The sequence below is a fragment of the Spinacia oleracea genome, chromosome 6, assembly GCF_020520425.1.
Source record: "Spinacia oleracea cultivar Varoflay chromosome 6, BTI_SOV_V1, whole genome shotgun sequence".
NCBI lineage: Eukaryota > Viridiplantae > Streptophyta > Magnoliopsida > Caryophyllales > Amaranthaceae > Spinacia > Spinacia oleracea.
Window position 1 is genome coordinate 132,652,943 of NC_079492.1, and position 15,403 is coordinate 132,668,345.

Sequence of the window (15,403 nt, forward strand, 5' to 3'; positions counted from 1 at the left end):
AAAATACTGCCTAAACCCGCCCACGAGTTCGTACTTATGCTGGACCTACTTTTTTGTGCCGGGCCGGACCTCGGGCTACCCGATCTGGACCACATCCATCTTTCCGTAGCGGTAAAAAGCGAGTACCGAATATTTTTGACAGAAATAAAACTATTAGAGCATCTTTAATGGCTAGCTAATATCATTGTAGCTTGGTATGTCACATCAATTTTTCAAGCAATAACATTTTCTAGCTACAACATGCTCCAATGGTTAGCAAGTAGCTTGATTTTTATTTAACTTCTTTATTGTTTTTTTTATTCTATTCTTACGTTTACATTCCTAGTAATTAGGAAAATAAAGTAGTTGTATTTTTTCAAGCTAATTAGCTTGGTAGAGCTAATTTTCTTTGTCTAACTAATTTAACAAAATTGCTCCAATGATTTAGCTACTTGTTAAAAAGTTTTGGAAATTACAAGCAAGTCTCTAAATGCAACCATTGGAGTTGCTCTTATCGGCAACTTTTGTGTAAGACCGCCTTACCGAAAAGACCTATTTGGTTGTTTAACTAATTGGTTTCATTTCTTAACTAATTGGTTACATTGCTTAATAAATTAATTCAATTGCTTAACTAATTGGTTTCAGTATTTAACTAATTAGTTCAAGTGCTTAATTAATTGGTTCAAATGCTTAACTAATTGGTTCAATTGCTTAACTTATATGATACCAAAGTGGTCTTTTGTGCAAGACCGCCTTATAGAAAAATGTATTGCTCTTATTGGCCACTAAATAACATGAAAGTTTAGAAAAAAAGAAAAACTCAAGTCTATCCCCTCCACACTCGTATCTTCTTCCTCAACCATCAGGCCCGTCTTCAATTCCATCTGAGGATCAAAGTTTTCCAGGAATCGAATTACAGTCTCTCTGTTTCTTAGGTAAATCACTGGGTTGTTTTAATTTATTTAATTGCTTAACTCTTTCGATTTCATAATTTCAAGATTTAGGGTTCAATTGAACCTACTGAATACCCCCTTTGATACGCCACTTAATTTAACTATTGTTCCTTTTTCCTTTTTCTGGGATGAATTTATTTTATTTTGATGCAAACTGTAAAACACTGTTTTTATCAATTAAGGTATATTGTTCTTGTTGAAGATTATAACTTTTTGGTTTTCTAAAACTGTTACCCTAATTTTTTAGTTGGGTATTTATTTGATTTGTTGAGTTTTGGTCTTGGCTTCTGTGTATTCATGTATGCAACTTGATTGTCTATGTTTTAGACTGAAACAAATCGAACAACATAGGGTAACTTATGCTGAAATTTGGTTGTTATTGAAAATTTCTGAATTCATAGTCAAGATTATATTGCTTATAATGTTCTGGGGTTTGCTTTGATGGTGTAGGAGAATTGATAATGTCGGGTAGGAGTCGTGGACATCGTGATGCCTTCGATGATAGGCGTGGTTATCCTCCAAGTGCACACATTGTTCGAGGTCCACCCCCAACCTTTCATCCTGCCATTTTGGAAGAAGAAATTGAAATACAACGTGATGAGATGCGTAAGCTTTTGGAGGATAACAGAAGACTTGCTGAGGACCGGGTGGCGTTGCAGCGAGAGTTACATGCTGCAAGGGAGGAGATTCACCGCATGAATCTTGCTATTTCTGATATTCGCAAGGAGCATGATGTTCATTCAAGGGATCTCATTGACAAAGGTTTGAAGCTGGAGGCTGAGCTACGTGCAGCTGAATCTTTTAAGAAGGATGCTACTCAAATGCGTGCGGAAGTTCAGAAATTAGAAAAGATCCGACAAGAATTAGTTGGGCAAGTTCAGTCGTTCTCCAAGGATTTGACTAAGCTACAAGCTGAGAATCAACAAATTCCACACATGAGAGCTGACATTGAGGGTATACAACAAGAACTTATGCGTACAAGGTATGTGGCCATATATCTTTTTCTCTTCTTCATTTTTGCAATATCAATTGTATTTAATGCTAATATGAAACATTGTTTGACCCTCCACAGAAGTGCTATCGACTATGAAAAGAAGGCTAAGATTGCGCTTCATGAGCAGAAGCAAGCAATGGAAAATAACTTGATCTCCATGGCACGTGAAGTTGAAAAGTTGCGGGCAGAACTCACAAGCAATAATGGCAGACCATGGGCTGCTGGTACTGAACTACTAATTCAAGTTTTACTTACTCCTCTCTGTAACTTTATTTTCTTTTTGTTAAGCATGTCATCTGTGAATGTGGAAGTGAAATCTTAGTTTGTTTTGTATTGTTGACTGTTATTTGTTTCCGTTATATCATTTTTTCAAGGACTGAGCTAGTTCTCATACGCAGTATCTTTTTATTTTATTTCTTACAACTACAAAACTTTTTGAGAACAAGAAGCTTTTTCCAGTTTTTGTTGTCAGTTTATATTGCACCATTCTTGTATTGTTTTGGGTTGCCATTATCCACTCACTAATCATAATGTTCCACACCAGACCTTATCAATAAAATTTTAAATAATTTTTTGGCAATGATAAGGACTGTGCTTAACATGCTTTCCAGTCCTTGGTTCTACTTTTTGGATTAATTGTGCATGTCAATTTCCATTGTGCTAACTTCTTTCTTCCCACAGTTCTTAATTTCTTATCATATTTTTCTTTTGGGTAGTGATTGGTTAGTGCTTTTTTTTTGTTTGCATTCCACGTTTTGTATCATTAAAAAATTTGGTTGTTTATAGTATGTAAATTATGAACTGCTGTCAGCAATATGAACATTATTCAGGTCGTTAGTGGTCATCGAGTGTATAAAAGTCTTTTGTGGGTTATCATTTTTTTTTATTATTGTTTTTCCTTCTTCAATTGCTCGTCATCTGATGCAACTTCCTTGATTTGTCATTTTTAAGGTGGAACTTATGGGATGAAACTTAGCAGTCCTGATGCTGGCTATCCTGGTCACTATGGAGATCCGTATGGTCCACATATGGTAGGAGTCATTTTTGTGTGAACTGCACTCTGTTTAAGGTTGTTTTCTGGTTTTGTAATTCTCAAGTGTCTTGTAGGGTGCTGCTGAGAAGGCTCCTCTCTATGGATCGGCATCTACTGCTTGGGGTGGAATTGAGAAGCCTCGTGGTGCAAGAAGATGAAGAACTATCTAAATTATGAATCAGCCTGGCCGCCCCGTCCCTCTTATGCTTTGCTACTATCCAGTGTATGAAAAGGTTATAATTGGTAGATTTATAACTGTTTGCTTGTCCAATTTATAGTTATAGATGCGGTCCAGTTTGTTGGTGAAGTAAAATGGTCATGTTACCGCTACTTCTAGTTTGTCAATGTTGACAGTTGTGCTTTATTATAATATAGCTTATGGTTTTCTGGTGCTTCTAGTTTCTTGTGCGACCAAGTTTTACTTGACATGTATGCTGTGTTTTCATATGGCAAACAATGCTTGGTAGTTGTTATTAGACGCTTGTTCTTAATTAGTTTTCATCTCTTTTTCCGAATATGTTGCCGAATTTTAATCTTAATATTCGTTGTTAAATAATTTCCTCTTGCTGTTTATACGTGGCTACTAAGATTTTCTCCTGCAGTTTGTATTCTTGTTATTGAGAAATCTATTGTAAGTTTTATTTCGTCTGCTATATATAATGCTTGGCAGCCTGTGAGCAGTTGTTTCATCTTGATTGAGGGAAGTTAGGGGAAACTATTGCCGTGTTTCCACAGAGGCCTTTGTTGCGCTTAATCAATCGGTTTGGAATTCTTTTCTGCCACTATCCTTTGATTTCAGGCAAGATAAATGGTGGTGTTTCTAAGTATCTCTTCTGTTGACATTTTTGCCTTCTACAAGTTCGTTGGCTCACTGTCATACCTAACAGTTTGGGATCAAACTAGGGCTTCTATGAGAGGTTACAGCCGTACGGCATAGCATATGTTTGTGGCTGTTACTCTTTCACTGTGCATTTCAAGCTTGATATCCATAGTTAACCTGGGGTTTTCTGTAAATAATCATAATAAGATGATATTTGTTCCATTCACAGTTTTGATATTGTTCTTTCAATAGGTGAAGTGAAGAAATTATGGAGAGTACGGATTGTGCTAGCTCTATAGCGCATGTTTCTTCTGGATAGTTCTGGCAGCTCAGAATCATATGGTTCCATGGTTTGAACTAGCTGGTGGAGTTGTATTGTTTCTAGTCTCTTGCCAGATTAGTTCATCTAGCATCTCTTGAAATGAAGTAGACCTTTGCTTGGGTAAATTAGACATTTATTATTGCATTTAGGGCTGTTTAGGTTAAGAATGCAATTCCCTATTTTTTCCTCATAGCTTACCATCTTATATGCCTTTCTCTTGATTACCCCATTCATTAAGTTTATATTCCACACCCATTAGGGAATCCTTCATTTATCATCTAAACTCATGATTACCTGATTGCTGTTATTTCTCAAATTTTCTTTGCTGAACCAAACACATGATGATTGGTATGCTTACTCAAGTACCCAATTGCCTCATTTTATAACTCTTTATTACTCGTGATATTTTATTCGTTTCTCTTGCCTTTCATTGATCCCAGCAAGTGGCTCCTTGCCTCCTCGTGTTATCTTGAACTTGTAATATTTCTTCAGAAGGAATGAGGAATGGGGTCTTATAGTTTTGCTGGATATGTAATAGGTGTTTCCTTTGTGATAAATTTTGGAATGTGAAAATGACTTGATTTGTTGAATTAGGTTATTATTCTTCGGGTTCTACTACCTCATGCTCCTCATGATGAGTTGTGAAAGGAAGTCTTAGCTCAAGTTCAGCTCGTTTTACTGGTTTTGGTTTGGATTGTCTATTTTAGGTTGAATTTTGAGGAGTAAGAGATCAGTAGTGAAGGTATTTTTGGATCATTTGGCGGTTTTTAGTTTTCTGCAGAGGTTGTTGATATGGGAGAAAAATCATTTGCACTACAAGTTGTGCAGTGTATTTATAAGAAGTTTAGGTCTCAGTGTAACATGTGAGTTGAAAGGAAAAGGTGGTGTGGTCGATTGGTTTATGTGAACTGTTAAAGCATTTATTTCAAGGATTATGAGCTGAGCTAAAGATCTGCCATTATGACATGATGAAGATCTAAAGACATTTTCGTTGTTACCTCACGTCATAGTCCTCCTCTCTCTCTCTCTCTCTCTCTCTCTCTCTCTGATCTTTAATTCTGCAAAATGGTTGAATGGTTAGATATACTGGATATATCCTCGTATAATCTCCAATTATGGATCCAGAGAGACCAAAGCCAGGAAGATGGGCGAGTAGCAGCATCTGATGTGAGCAACATGGACAGGTATTCTTGTCTTGCCACATATTTTTAAGTCGACTGAGTATAGTGTAGAGTTATAAAAGGTTATAACCTTTTTGAACATATTTTAGTCAGAACAACTTAAGCTATATGTAGCTGTTAAGTTTGTTAATGCTTATTTGTTGTCTAGCATTTAAATCATAATCCAGTTTTACTTTAAAACTTTTGGGATGGAAATGAAACTTTCAACCTCTTTTATTCTTTTAAGACTCTTAGTATGATACCGGTTCTCAAATATGGTTCTGTAATATCTGGTTCTTTTTGAGTTAGGTTGTCTGAATGATTCCGTCTTAGCTGACACTAAGTTTTGTTATGATTGTAAAATCTAGTTGCTTAGTGATTCTGCAATTTCAAAGCGAATTACTGGTTCAAGAAAGCAGCCTTGTGAAAGGGTTGATAGATTGGGTGGTTAAATGGAGCTTTGTTTAGGTTGAGTTGAAGGTAATCTTGTGAGCTTGCGAACATCCTTCATTAGTCATTGAGCCAGATTAACGTTGCCTTCCATGGATAGTTCATGATACCTGGCTCTGCTAGAGAGGAGACCAAACAGATGCAAATGTCTATCTTTATCATGCGATTACACCTAAGTAAACATTCATGTGTATCGAGTATCTCCTATTGATTATCCTACAGTGAACTAAGGCAGGGTTCACTATAAGTCAGAAACATGTAAGGTTTGGAACTTATATTATGTTGTTTGGTGGAAGCTATGATGGATTAAGAAGAAGCCTGTGTTTTATTCCGAACCCAATTTGTACTCTTTCAAGTGTTCAACCTCCTGCTATATACCAAATTTTTGTCTAGGAGTCACTATCAATGAAGTTTCTTAAAATATCACTCGCTCACAGCAATAGATATCTGCTGTGGCATTTCCAATATTACTTTAGAAGAATTCTAGGACCTGTATTTCTCCTTGGGGAATTTACCTGCTTCTCCTATACTTCTCTATTAGGGTCTTAACCTTGAACATATTTTCTTTGATACCATTTTTAGGATTTTCCTAGAAGCTAGTGTGATGGATATTTCCATCTCGCATCCACCTTTTTTTCCTGGCTTAATTTCCATCTTGCATCCACCCGAATGCAGAGTTTTGGCGAAATGTGCCCTTCTCTTGTTAAGACATTACGTTAGACTTGGACACAACCTTATATGACACTGATAAGGTAGTCAGATTGATAGCTTTGATTAGCTCAGCTGTGTTTACTCCTGTAAAATGGTTATTTAAACTCAAAATAGGAGCTCTGCTGACCAACTTGGCATTAGCTTATGCAGCACCGACTGATGTTGTTTTAGTAAATACTAAATTTTTGCTGTAGGTCTTTATCAAGTCATACATATATTAAGTTCATGAAGTTCTAGGTGGTGATGACTTAACGAGGTTAATCGACTGGTTTTTATTGTACTCTGCTTGTTATGCATAATATTGTACAAAATCTTTTCTATGGATAGATGATATTGCTTATCGGTGTAATTCATCTCTTTTTTATTGTGTTTCGTGTTAGTTCCTTCTTGTTATTAACGATTTGTTTTCATCTACTTTCTTTCTGCAGGCGAGTGGCTTTACCTTCCAGTTGTGAGCAGCATATTTAAGACAGCCAAATAGGTAATTATTTCTACACTAGATTTGCAATGTTCTCTTGGATAAGATTAAGGTCCATTCACTCAATCACTCGTAGTTGTCAAAGATCAATTTAGTCAAGGACATCTAGTGTTTTCTTGTTTTGATGAATGGTTATTTTTGTTGCTAAATCTGGTTCAATGTCCAGTTAGGGTCAGCAGAGTACCTTCTTTCTTTGTGAATGCTTATTTGAGATGTTTATGATTCATATCTTAGTTGATTGGATTTCATGTTTTACACCAAATCACAACTCAATTTCTCTTCCGAAGGTAATTTGTAATTCAAATTACTGTTCAGTTGTAGACACTATAAACTGACCAACTTCGTCTTCTCTTTCCCTCGATCATTGGCAAGGCAACTTATTTTTGTTGGTAGATTATTATCTATGTTGGCAGTCGAAGAATGGTGATTCTCATTTTACTTTAGCTGTTTCAATTTCACTTTTAAGTTTGCAGTTAGGGTGCAAGTCACTGCAAGCTGGCAATGACGTATACGTAGAGATTTAACATATTTTAAGATATGTTGGGATATCATTGCGTGTAGGTAAATAGAAGTGAGTTTACAATGATATGTTGGGATATCATTGTGCATTTGTGCATGGGTAAATTGAAGTGAGAGATCCATCTCGAGTGGAAGGGATTCTTTTCCTGTTGATGATTCTTAATATTTTGTGGTTAATAATTTAAATCCTCCAACTTTTTTTCATGTGACCATGATCCTCAACTTGTTAAGATCTCTGCATTTCGTATGCACAAATTACAATCTTGTTCTTTGAACATTTTATTGAATACTTCTACTTTGTTGGATGTGTATTCTACCATGAAATTTGTCAATATGTCCAGTATTCCCGTCTTGTTTTAAGACAAACTTAAAATATGCTGTGTATCAATTATCTGTTCACTTCTTCATGTGGTGAAAATTGATGGCAGAACTTTCGATCTCCTTCCCTGAACTGGAGTTTGTGTATCAGGAAAGTAATTGCAGCTTGCTAGTTCTTCTAGGCAACCATCTTTTTGCACATTCACAGGATAAGATACCAGATGTACACCTTCCATGTCCACAACCTCTTCTTCGCTGTAGATCTTCCACATCTGCTCCCCTATTGAACGCATTCTGTCCACGCATTCCAAACGATGTGGCTCGTCAAATTCCTTTTCAAGTTTTCCTGTGTGCTCGTACCACAGAGACATCCGATATGCATAAATCTCTTCGTTCTGTTTTTGGTTCTCGTCGTTTATTCTGGTTTGGTAGCATCCTATTGCAATCTCTGTGTCTCTTGCCCCATCCAGGGATCTCTGGTTTATGTTTGCAGATCCTATTAAAATGTATGTATCATCCACTGGAAGAAAGATTATGGTACACCAAACATTAAGATGTCAGTATGTTTTGGCAACATGGTAAAACATGATTAAACAGAAGTAGAGTAGTTTATTGTTTCTGATTGCCTCCTTACCATATATACTTTGGGCCCTGTTTGGTTCAATATTAGTAAAGGAAGGGAAGGGAAGGGAAAAGAAGGTAAAGGAAGGGAAAAGAAAGGAAAGGAAATAAAACATATTTTCCCATGTTTGGTTTGAGGGAAGGAATTGATAGGAATCTCATGTTTGGTACAATATTAGCAAGGAAGGGAAGAGAAGGGAAAGAAAACTAAAAATTAAAATAAAAACAAATCATTTTTTTGAGCAATGCCAATCACTGCAGTTGAAAATATTCTTCGCACAAATAACTTGAATGTCTAACGACTGTACCATAAGAATACACCAAACAAGAATTGGCGACATACATGATGGATTAAATAATTATGGACTTTTAAGCAACACTTATAGATTTATATATACTGGGTAATAAAGAATGCAACAAGAAAACCAGCAAAATAAACCAAGCTGAGCCAGAAAAGGGACCGACACGGTTGAAGAAAAGAAACCTGCTGTAAAATACGATTTGTCACGGTTGAAGGACACGACTACTGAAGAAAGAACGCGAGGGAGGGAGAACTGGAGAAGCTGAAGGTTTTAGCGCTCAATATTTTTTTGGATAGATTTTAGGTTTTTCTTTCCTTCCAAATTCCTCCGATTTTGGGAGGAAAGGAAAGTGATAATTTTATAAAGGAGTCTTTCCTTCCACTTCCCTCCCTTTCCTTTCATTTCTCATATAATATTTACAACCAAATACAGGAACTGTTATTTTCCTTTCCTTTCCTTTCTTTTCCTTCCACTTCCTCCCAACCAAATAAGGCCAGTGTTCTATGTGCTTATCATTTTTATGCTGAAACTATACTTGGATGAAATTATTTATACTTTGCAATATGGCCTATATTGTTCTGAGCTTTAGAACCGAGAAGATATAAAAACTAGTCTAGCATGATATCATTGATATGTGTAGATGTAAATTTTTCTGTTTCTAAATTACGATCACTGCCTGGATTTTTCTGTCAAAAGGTTGAACATTGTTGTGTAACATAAAAATTATAAAGGAAAAAAGCTGCAGTGAAGTTGTGTTGGGAGAAGAACTCTGCATACCTATCATTAGCTTGGAGTGGACGTAGACCATGGACCTTCTATGTGTTTGGGCACTCCAGTACGACGTTGAGTGGCTAGGAGAAAATGGAGGAGCAAACTCTCCTTCGCCTTTTTTCTCCCTGTTAGCAAGGCAGAAAAAGTTTAAGTAGTCTCTAGGGTGTGCTTGCTCCCCTGTTTCTTTTATTGCCTGTCCTATTAATCTGTACATTGTTGTCATGGTCTCCCATGTCCAGTGTAATATATCCTGCACACTTTCACTCTCTGGTATTCCTTCTGGCCACATTGGCATCACTACATAGACTGAGAATCTTTCTCGGGCCTTGATTTTATTAACCACCTTGAGTGCTATTTCAATTGGGATCAAATTTCTGCATCCACTGTTCTGATCTTTCTCCCATGAACTGCACCCTCCAATGAAATACTGATTCTCTATGTATATGAATTTGTCTGCTTTCCTGATTGCCTCTACATAGGCTTCATGGATGCTCTTCTCAGTGCTAACTTTGTTTGACAATGGACTTGCAGAGAAATGATCAATGGACCGAAAAACCTGCACTTTCCAATTTCTGTCAGAGTCGCTTGGAGGAGAAGGCTTATTGAGATTCTCTATGGCGCTTGCTGGGATTAGTAGAGAAGGGTCACATTGCTTAGTCCATCTTTGCTCAAAGTTGGTAAGAACATCCCAGGCTGCTTCCCCTGTTATACAAGCATGTGCATCATGCCATGGCTCTCTTGGTCCACCTTTGTTAAGGCTAGCACCTGCAATATTTGTTTGGTAGAAATCATGGGCATGGAATTCCGTGTTCAGCGTACGAAATAGGGAGTGTTGTTCAGTATCATAGCGACCATCACAGAGATCTACGCCACCTATGAAGCTCATTAGTTCCCTATTTCTTGGGGAGTTTTCTACCCTAGTGTCTACAGTTATAGTCTTCTGGTGATGGCTGAAGAATGTGGGAAATTTATTGTGTAATCTTGGGCATAATCTGCATATTACCCTAGTGTTCTTGAAGTAGGCGAATGCATCTTCATCGTGAGTCTTCATCAAGCCTTTGTTTTTAATGAGAGGTATGGATGTTTCGTCATTCCATAGCATAATTCTCACTGTTACACCTTCTTCTGCTTTCTGTCTGAGCAATTCTCCGAGTTCCACTCCTCTTGCACGTGGAATTTCTGTTTGAGGATCTCGAACCTGCCATAAAGCTTGTAAGAAACACAAGAAAAGGCAGGAGTAGGATATGAATCACAAGACAAGTACCCTCCCAAGGTCTTGAGACCCTGCTTATACTAGCATATAAGCTATGAAAATTCACTAGGAATAAATCTGTTGTGTAAAATGCAATTACCAGCACCATCTTGGGATTGAATGACCATCCTGCAATATAAATCAAATGTTTTGCTCCCTCAAGGGCCTTATATACATCCTCCCATAGGTTTCGGGGAATGTTATGACCAGGCAATGGTGGTTGGAAAGAACTATGATGGTGGACATCATGATAAAGTGTAACACTGCAATTGGATCGTTGCGGAAATGTTGCATTTCTTAGGCCCTTGAAGTCACCACCATAAATTAACTTTCCCCAGCTAGGCTCCAAATCTGCTGGCTTGAACCATAAGATGAATTGGAGCCCTAACTTTTGTTTGGGCTTCCCATCTTCAGAGAGCAAAGGAAAGAAGCCATTTATCAGGCTTGCTTGAGTGACAATCTGATGTGCCTCAAATTGTATCTTCCCCAGGACGGAGCACTTGGTTTTGACAGTAATTGTGATGGTTGAGTCAATGGGATGAGCACAGAGGATTTGAAAGGTCTGGTTCCAAATCCGGTCTCGTTCGCTTGTTGTGTTTGCCATTTTGTGTTGGCCTATCTTGATTGTCACATATGCTGGTCTACCGCTTCCTGATAAACACTGCACAGATAGGGTCAATGTAAGCATCTGCTCCATCTATTCGGCTCTACGGGTGTGAATGTCTATATAATTATTCTTTCTTGTGCCCTTATGATGACTAAGTTACTGCTGTGTTTCACCTAAAGAAACATATTTTGTGCTTTTAGAAATGCTCTAATACTGAGGAACTTCTACCTATGGATATTTTGTTTGCTCTTTAGGAATTATGCTAGTTTGCTTCCCTTGCATGTGTTCATCATACAAAACATAAGTAGGGGCTTATATTATCAATTTTGAGCTCTTAAGAATCGTTAGTGTGGACCTGGTTGGTCAAAACCCTTGAATGAATGAACTGCTAAAATGATGAAAGGTCATAAAAATTAGGGGCTGACCTGCAGTCCGATACCTAGCTAACTAGACTTACTTATTTCACTAGTCTGAACTCAGGAAAATATACTCATATTAGTAGTACAGGATTTTGTTCTGTCACTTGCGCGAGTATATGGATGATGTTGTCTGTCTCACCTAGTTAATTTTCTTGTTCTTGGTTATTAACTAACTTTTAAAATATTTGCAATGCATATTATGTTTGTACTTACACTGAAAGGAAAGGATGATGCGTAAGGTGTTGCATGAAAGACCGTGATTTCCAATGTCCCATGGAGAAACTTCTTGCCTTCCATCTCGAAAGCACCCTCTTTCTAGAGAACGGGCGTCTCTGTGACAGTGAGAGATAGATGGAATGGAGAGGGAGAGGGAGAGGGAGAGGGAGAGAGAGAGAAGTGAAGTTTTTAATGCGGGTATTTAAGAGATGAGAACTAGTTATCATTCATATAAGGTTAATGAAACTTTGATTGTTGAAGTGTAAGTCAGTTTTGTGGGGATGATAACTTGAAATGCAATTGTGACCTTTGCAGTTGAAGAAACTTGTAAAACTATGTAATTTTAGTCTTAGAGGCAACCTTCTTGCCTAATCATAGGATTTCTCTTTAAGCTGAAGTTAGCTGAATTCAGAGACTACTATAGATTTATGTTAGTCTTGAAATAATCATGTCTAATGCCTAATACGTAGTGTGCGTATACTTTTATGCCTTTCTGTTCTGACTTCCGAGTAAGACATGGCTTATCACTTATACATGAAGTGATGTAGTACCTCCTTTTTCGTGTATGCATAACACGAGTATGAATTATTACATGTTCTGCTATGACTTATCAGCCTGTTTAACCACCAGACAACAGAAGAATTTGTGTCCTATGCTTTTATTTTCTTTTTTCAATGAATTTGTATCGTATACTTCATTGTACTCCCCATTCTGCCAAATTTGCTGTTTTTGGGCGTGTTCATGTCCTGTGCTTGATTAGAATTAGGTTACTTTGATATTTATGTATTATTATCAAGTTTACCTAAAGTAACTGTCTTTGGTATTGATTGGTCATAATTTGTTGGATTTATCCAGGATATTAGGATTGTCCTTTGTCAGTTGCCCTTTATTCATATTCTATTTTTTTGGCAATGCACAAGATTGCTAACGTGTTTCCTTATTTAAACATATGCAGTTTCCAGCCTAGCCTTCCTTCCCAGCAATTGTTCAAAGGTGTTCAAGGCTTCAAGTCAACTCAAACCCGCCAGAAAGGCGGAAAGAGAAGATATTGAAAATGAGCGATGACATCACCGGTAATTGTCCGGTCCATTTACTGGAACGAGAAGATCCTTTAAAAACAAAACAAAAAACATCTCACAGGAATCACTACCCCCTCGCTACGGTGCCAGTGCGCCAACCCCTCGACCCAAATTGAAAATCACTGTCTTGGATCATCCTATTGCTATGGATCCAGCGAGAAACCGGAAAACAAAGGCCTTTGACGGAAAATTGGTTTTGGTCGATAAACTGACTAATATTACTGAAAGAAGTCGCATGGTTTTGCGAAGAAAGTTTTAATTTGCCTAATTGCGACGGACACATCTTCAACCTCGGATTACTCTGAATGTGTGCTAATTGGCAAAACAAGGGGATTTTCATGGACTTGCAGATTAGGGAGAACTTTTTCGAGAAAGAGGATGACCATCCAATTTTCCGTTTATATAAGAAATTATCTGGTACTTATATTCATTAGGCTGTGAAGATATTTTTTGTTTCGAATGCACTTGTTTTCATTATTGGATAGAAAATACAGAAACAACACAAGGAATTGAAATTATTAGATTGATCAAGTAGGCCACGAAGAAAACAACACCAAAATAGTAGCAAGGCTGTGGAAAAACACCAGTAAAAAGTTGTTTAAAGAAAGACATCTAACGTGATCGTATCTTCGAGTGAACTGTGATCGTAACAACATACAATCAGCAACAGCCAAAAACGACCTCAAATCGGGTTTTCGAAACACTAATACAACATTATGCTTATGGTTTTACGTTGGTGGTAGTATGTTTTTTTTTGGTGTACCATCCGGTTCACCCTTAGGGCTAATCCGGATTCGGGGCGAGTTCTGAGTGGATAGGTTCCATTTCCCTCCCAATTGTTGTTGCGGGGGATCGAACACAGGTCCTCCCTACCAAGTTCAGCCTCAATCACCACTGAACCAACAGTCAATTGGTACGTTGGTGGTAGTATGTAACTATGTATGTTGTATGACTTGGTATACGTGTTCGTATAGGCCTTCTCATTCATATTCTCAACTCTCAAACATGTGTGGTTTTTTATGGATCCACCGCAATGGCAGACCAATTATTTGAGGAGTGCCCATTTCTTATGCTCCCTTTACAACTTTATGTGATTTGTTCCATACTCTTCCACCTGACAATGACAACTAAACCCCTCCCTTTATTATTAGTGTTATTACGATCGTAGTAGTCCATAAGTTTTCTAGTACAATGGTTATATTGTACGACGTGATTTATACCTAAGAGGGTTGAGGGAGTCTTTTTGCAATTCGATTTGTAGCCTTCAAGGGCAGTCTAGAAGCTTTTCTAACTTTGTGGACTTCAATGGCATCAAATCTAAACTCAATCAACTCACTTAAAACCTTTAATAATGAAAGTTTTATTGCCTTTGCTCCAATTTCCAATTCTTGCTACATACCAAGTATTACTTCTGTTTCTGAAACTTCTTTACGCTTTAGAAAATGTGTTCAAAATATGAAATTTTTGACCATAAGAAGTTACATGTAAGATCTTGTTAGATTGGTCACGGTATGTATTTTCAAAATATCAACTTTTTATAATTTTTTCACATACAAAATTAGATATATTAGTAGTTAAATATTGCATTGAAATACGTGCAAATAATAACTATTATTTTAACCGGCTAATTAACTAATTTGGCGGAATTCATATATGGCTCCATCAGTCTATTGTATTGTGCATGTGAACTCATGCAGGAATGACCAAACCTTTAATAATGAAAGTTTAATAGCCTAATTAACTACCCCAACTTTTCTTTTGAGAGTGATGGATAGTTCAGTTGGTTAGAGCTTTCATCCCGGTTTCAGGTGATCCTGGGATCGATTCTCATCCCCGCCCTTGTGGCTCATTTGCACCAAAAAAAAAAAAAACTACACCAACTATCGTATTTAAAGACCATTACAAAACAACATAAACGAATTACATCATTAAGGTCTTTAAAGACCATTACAAACAATTAAGCATTCCTTGTGTCCACCTTTGTTTGACGAGAGGCCTTGCTTGCACCACCAACAAGGTGTAATCGTGTCAAAATCACCATTGGCCATGGTTTCCTTATGAGATAGAACGGAAGTTGGGGAGGTATTCCTTTGTTAACTTGTGAACCTTGGGAGACAAAGAAAGGATAAGAAGTATAAAAATGTCACGACATAGTTGAAAAGACCTTGTGAACCCCCAAAAAAGGCTATAAAAAGGTCACAAGCATGCATCTAGAGTACATCACAGAACGCGACTCTGGTGACATGCTATAAAGTATATAAACCCCCCAAGAATTGGGAGCTGCTTTCAAATTATGGATTGTTAAAGCGTTGAATTTTCACACTCTAACCTAAAATGAGATTTAACAAAAGTTAATCCCAAAGGCCAACTAACAACAACTACAACCCATGAACACCAAA

The 15,403-nt window shown here is 37.3% G+C and overlaps 2 protein-coding genes across 7 annotated transcripts; one reads left to right on the top strand and one right to left on the bottom strand.

The window, feature by feature from the left end:
* The first annotated feature begins 755 nt into the window (after nucleotides 1–755).
* Nucleotides 756–13,535, top strand: LOC110785868 (protein FLX-like 3). 6 transcript variants are annotated; one of them, XR_008922754.1, is made up of 9 exons: nucleotides 756–914; nucleotides 1,383–1,914; nucleotides 2,005–2,150; nucleotides 2,878–2,957; nucleotides 3,034–3,192; nucleotides 3,630–5,285; nucleotides 6,851–6,903; nucleotides 9,963–11,363; nucleotides 12,881–13,535. XR_008922754.1 is itself a non-coding variant. In XM_021990383.2 (5 exons), exons 2-5 carry the CDS (start codon nucleotides 1,394–1,396, stop codon nucleotides 3,115–3,117), a joined length of 831 nt encoding a protein of 276 aa, XP_021846075.1. In that variant the 5' UTR covers nucleotides 756–914; nucleotides 1,383–1,393; the 3' UTR covers nucleotides 3,118–3,357. The 6 variants fall into 6 exon arrangements, 1 of the variants encoding a protein (XP_021846075.1); XR_008922755.1 differs by lacking the exon at nucleotides 3,630–5,285 and having other exon boundaries at nucleotides 9,963–10,505; nucleotides 11,174–11,363; XR_002532711.2 differs by lacking the exon at nucleotides 3,630–5,285.
* LOC110785865 (phospholipase D alpha 4) lies at nucleotides 7,632–12,151 on the bottom strand. Its single transcript, XM_021990381.2, has 4 exons — nucleotides 11,923–12,151; nucleotides 10,784–11,344; nucleotides 9,438–10,629; nucleotides 7,632–8,257 (listed from the first exon to the last, which is right to left on the bottom strand). Exons 1-4 carry the CDS (start codon nucleotides 12,004–12,006, stop codon nucleotides 7,824–7,826), a joined length of 2,271 nt encoding a protein of 756 aa, XP_021846073.2. The 5' UTR covers nucleotides 12,007–12,151; the 3' UTR covers nucleotides 7,632–7,823.
* Nucleotides 13,536–15,403: the final 1,868 nt, after the last annotated feature.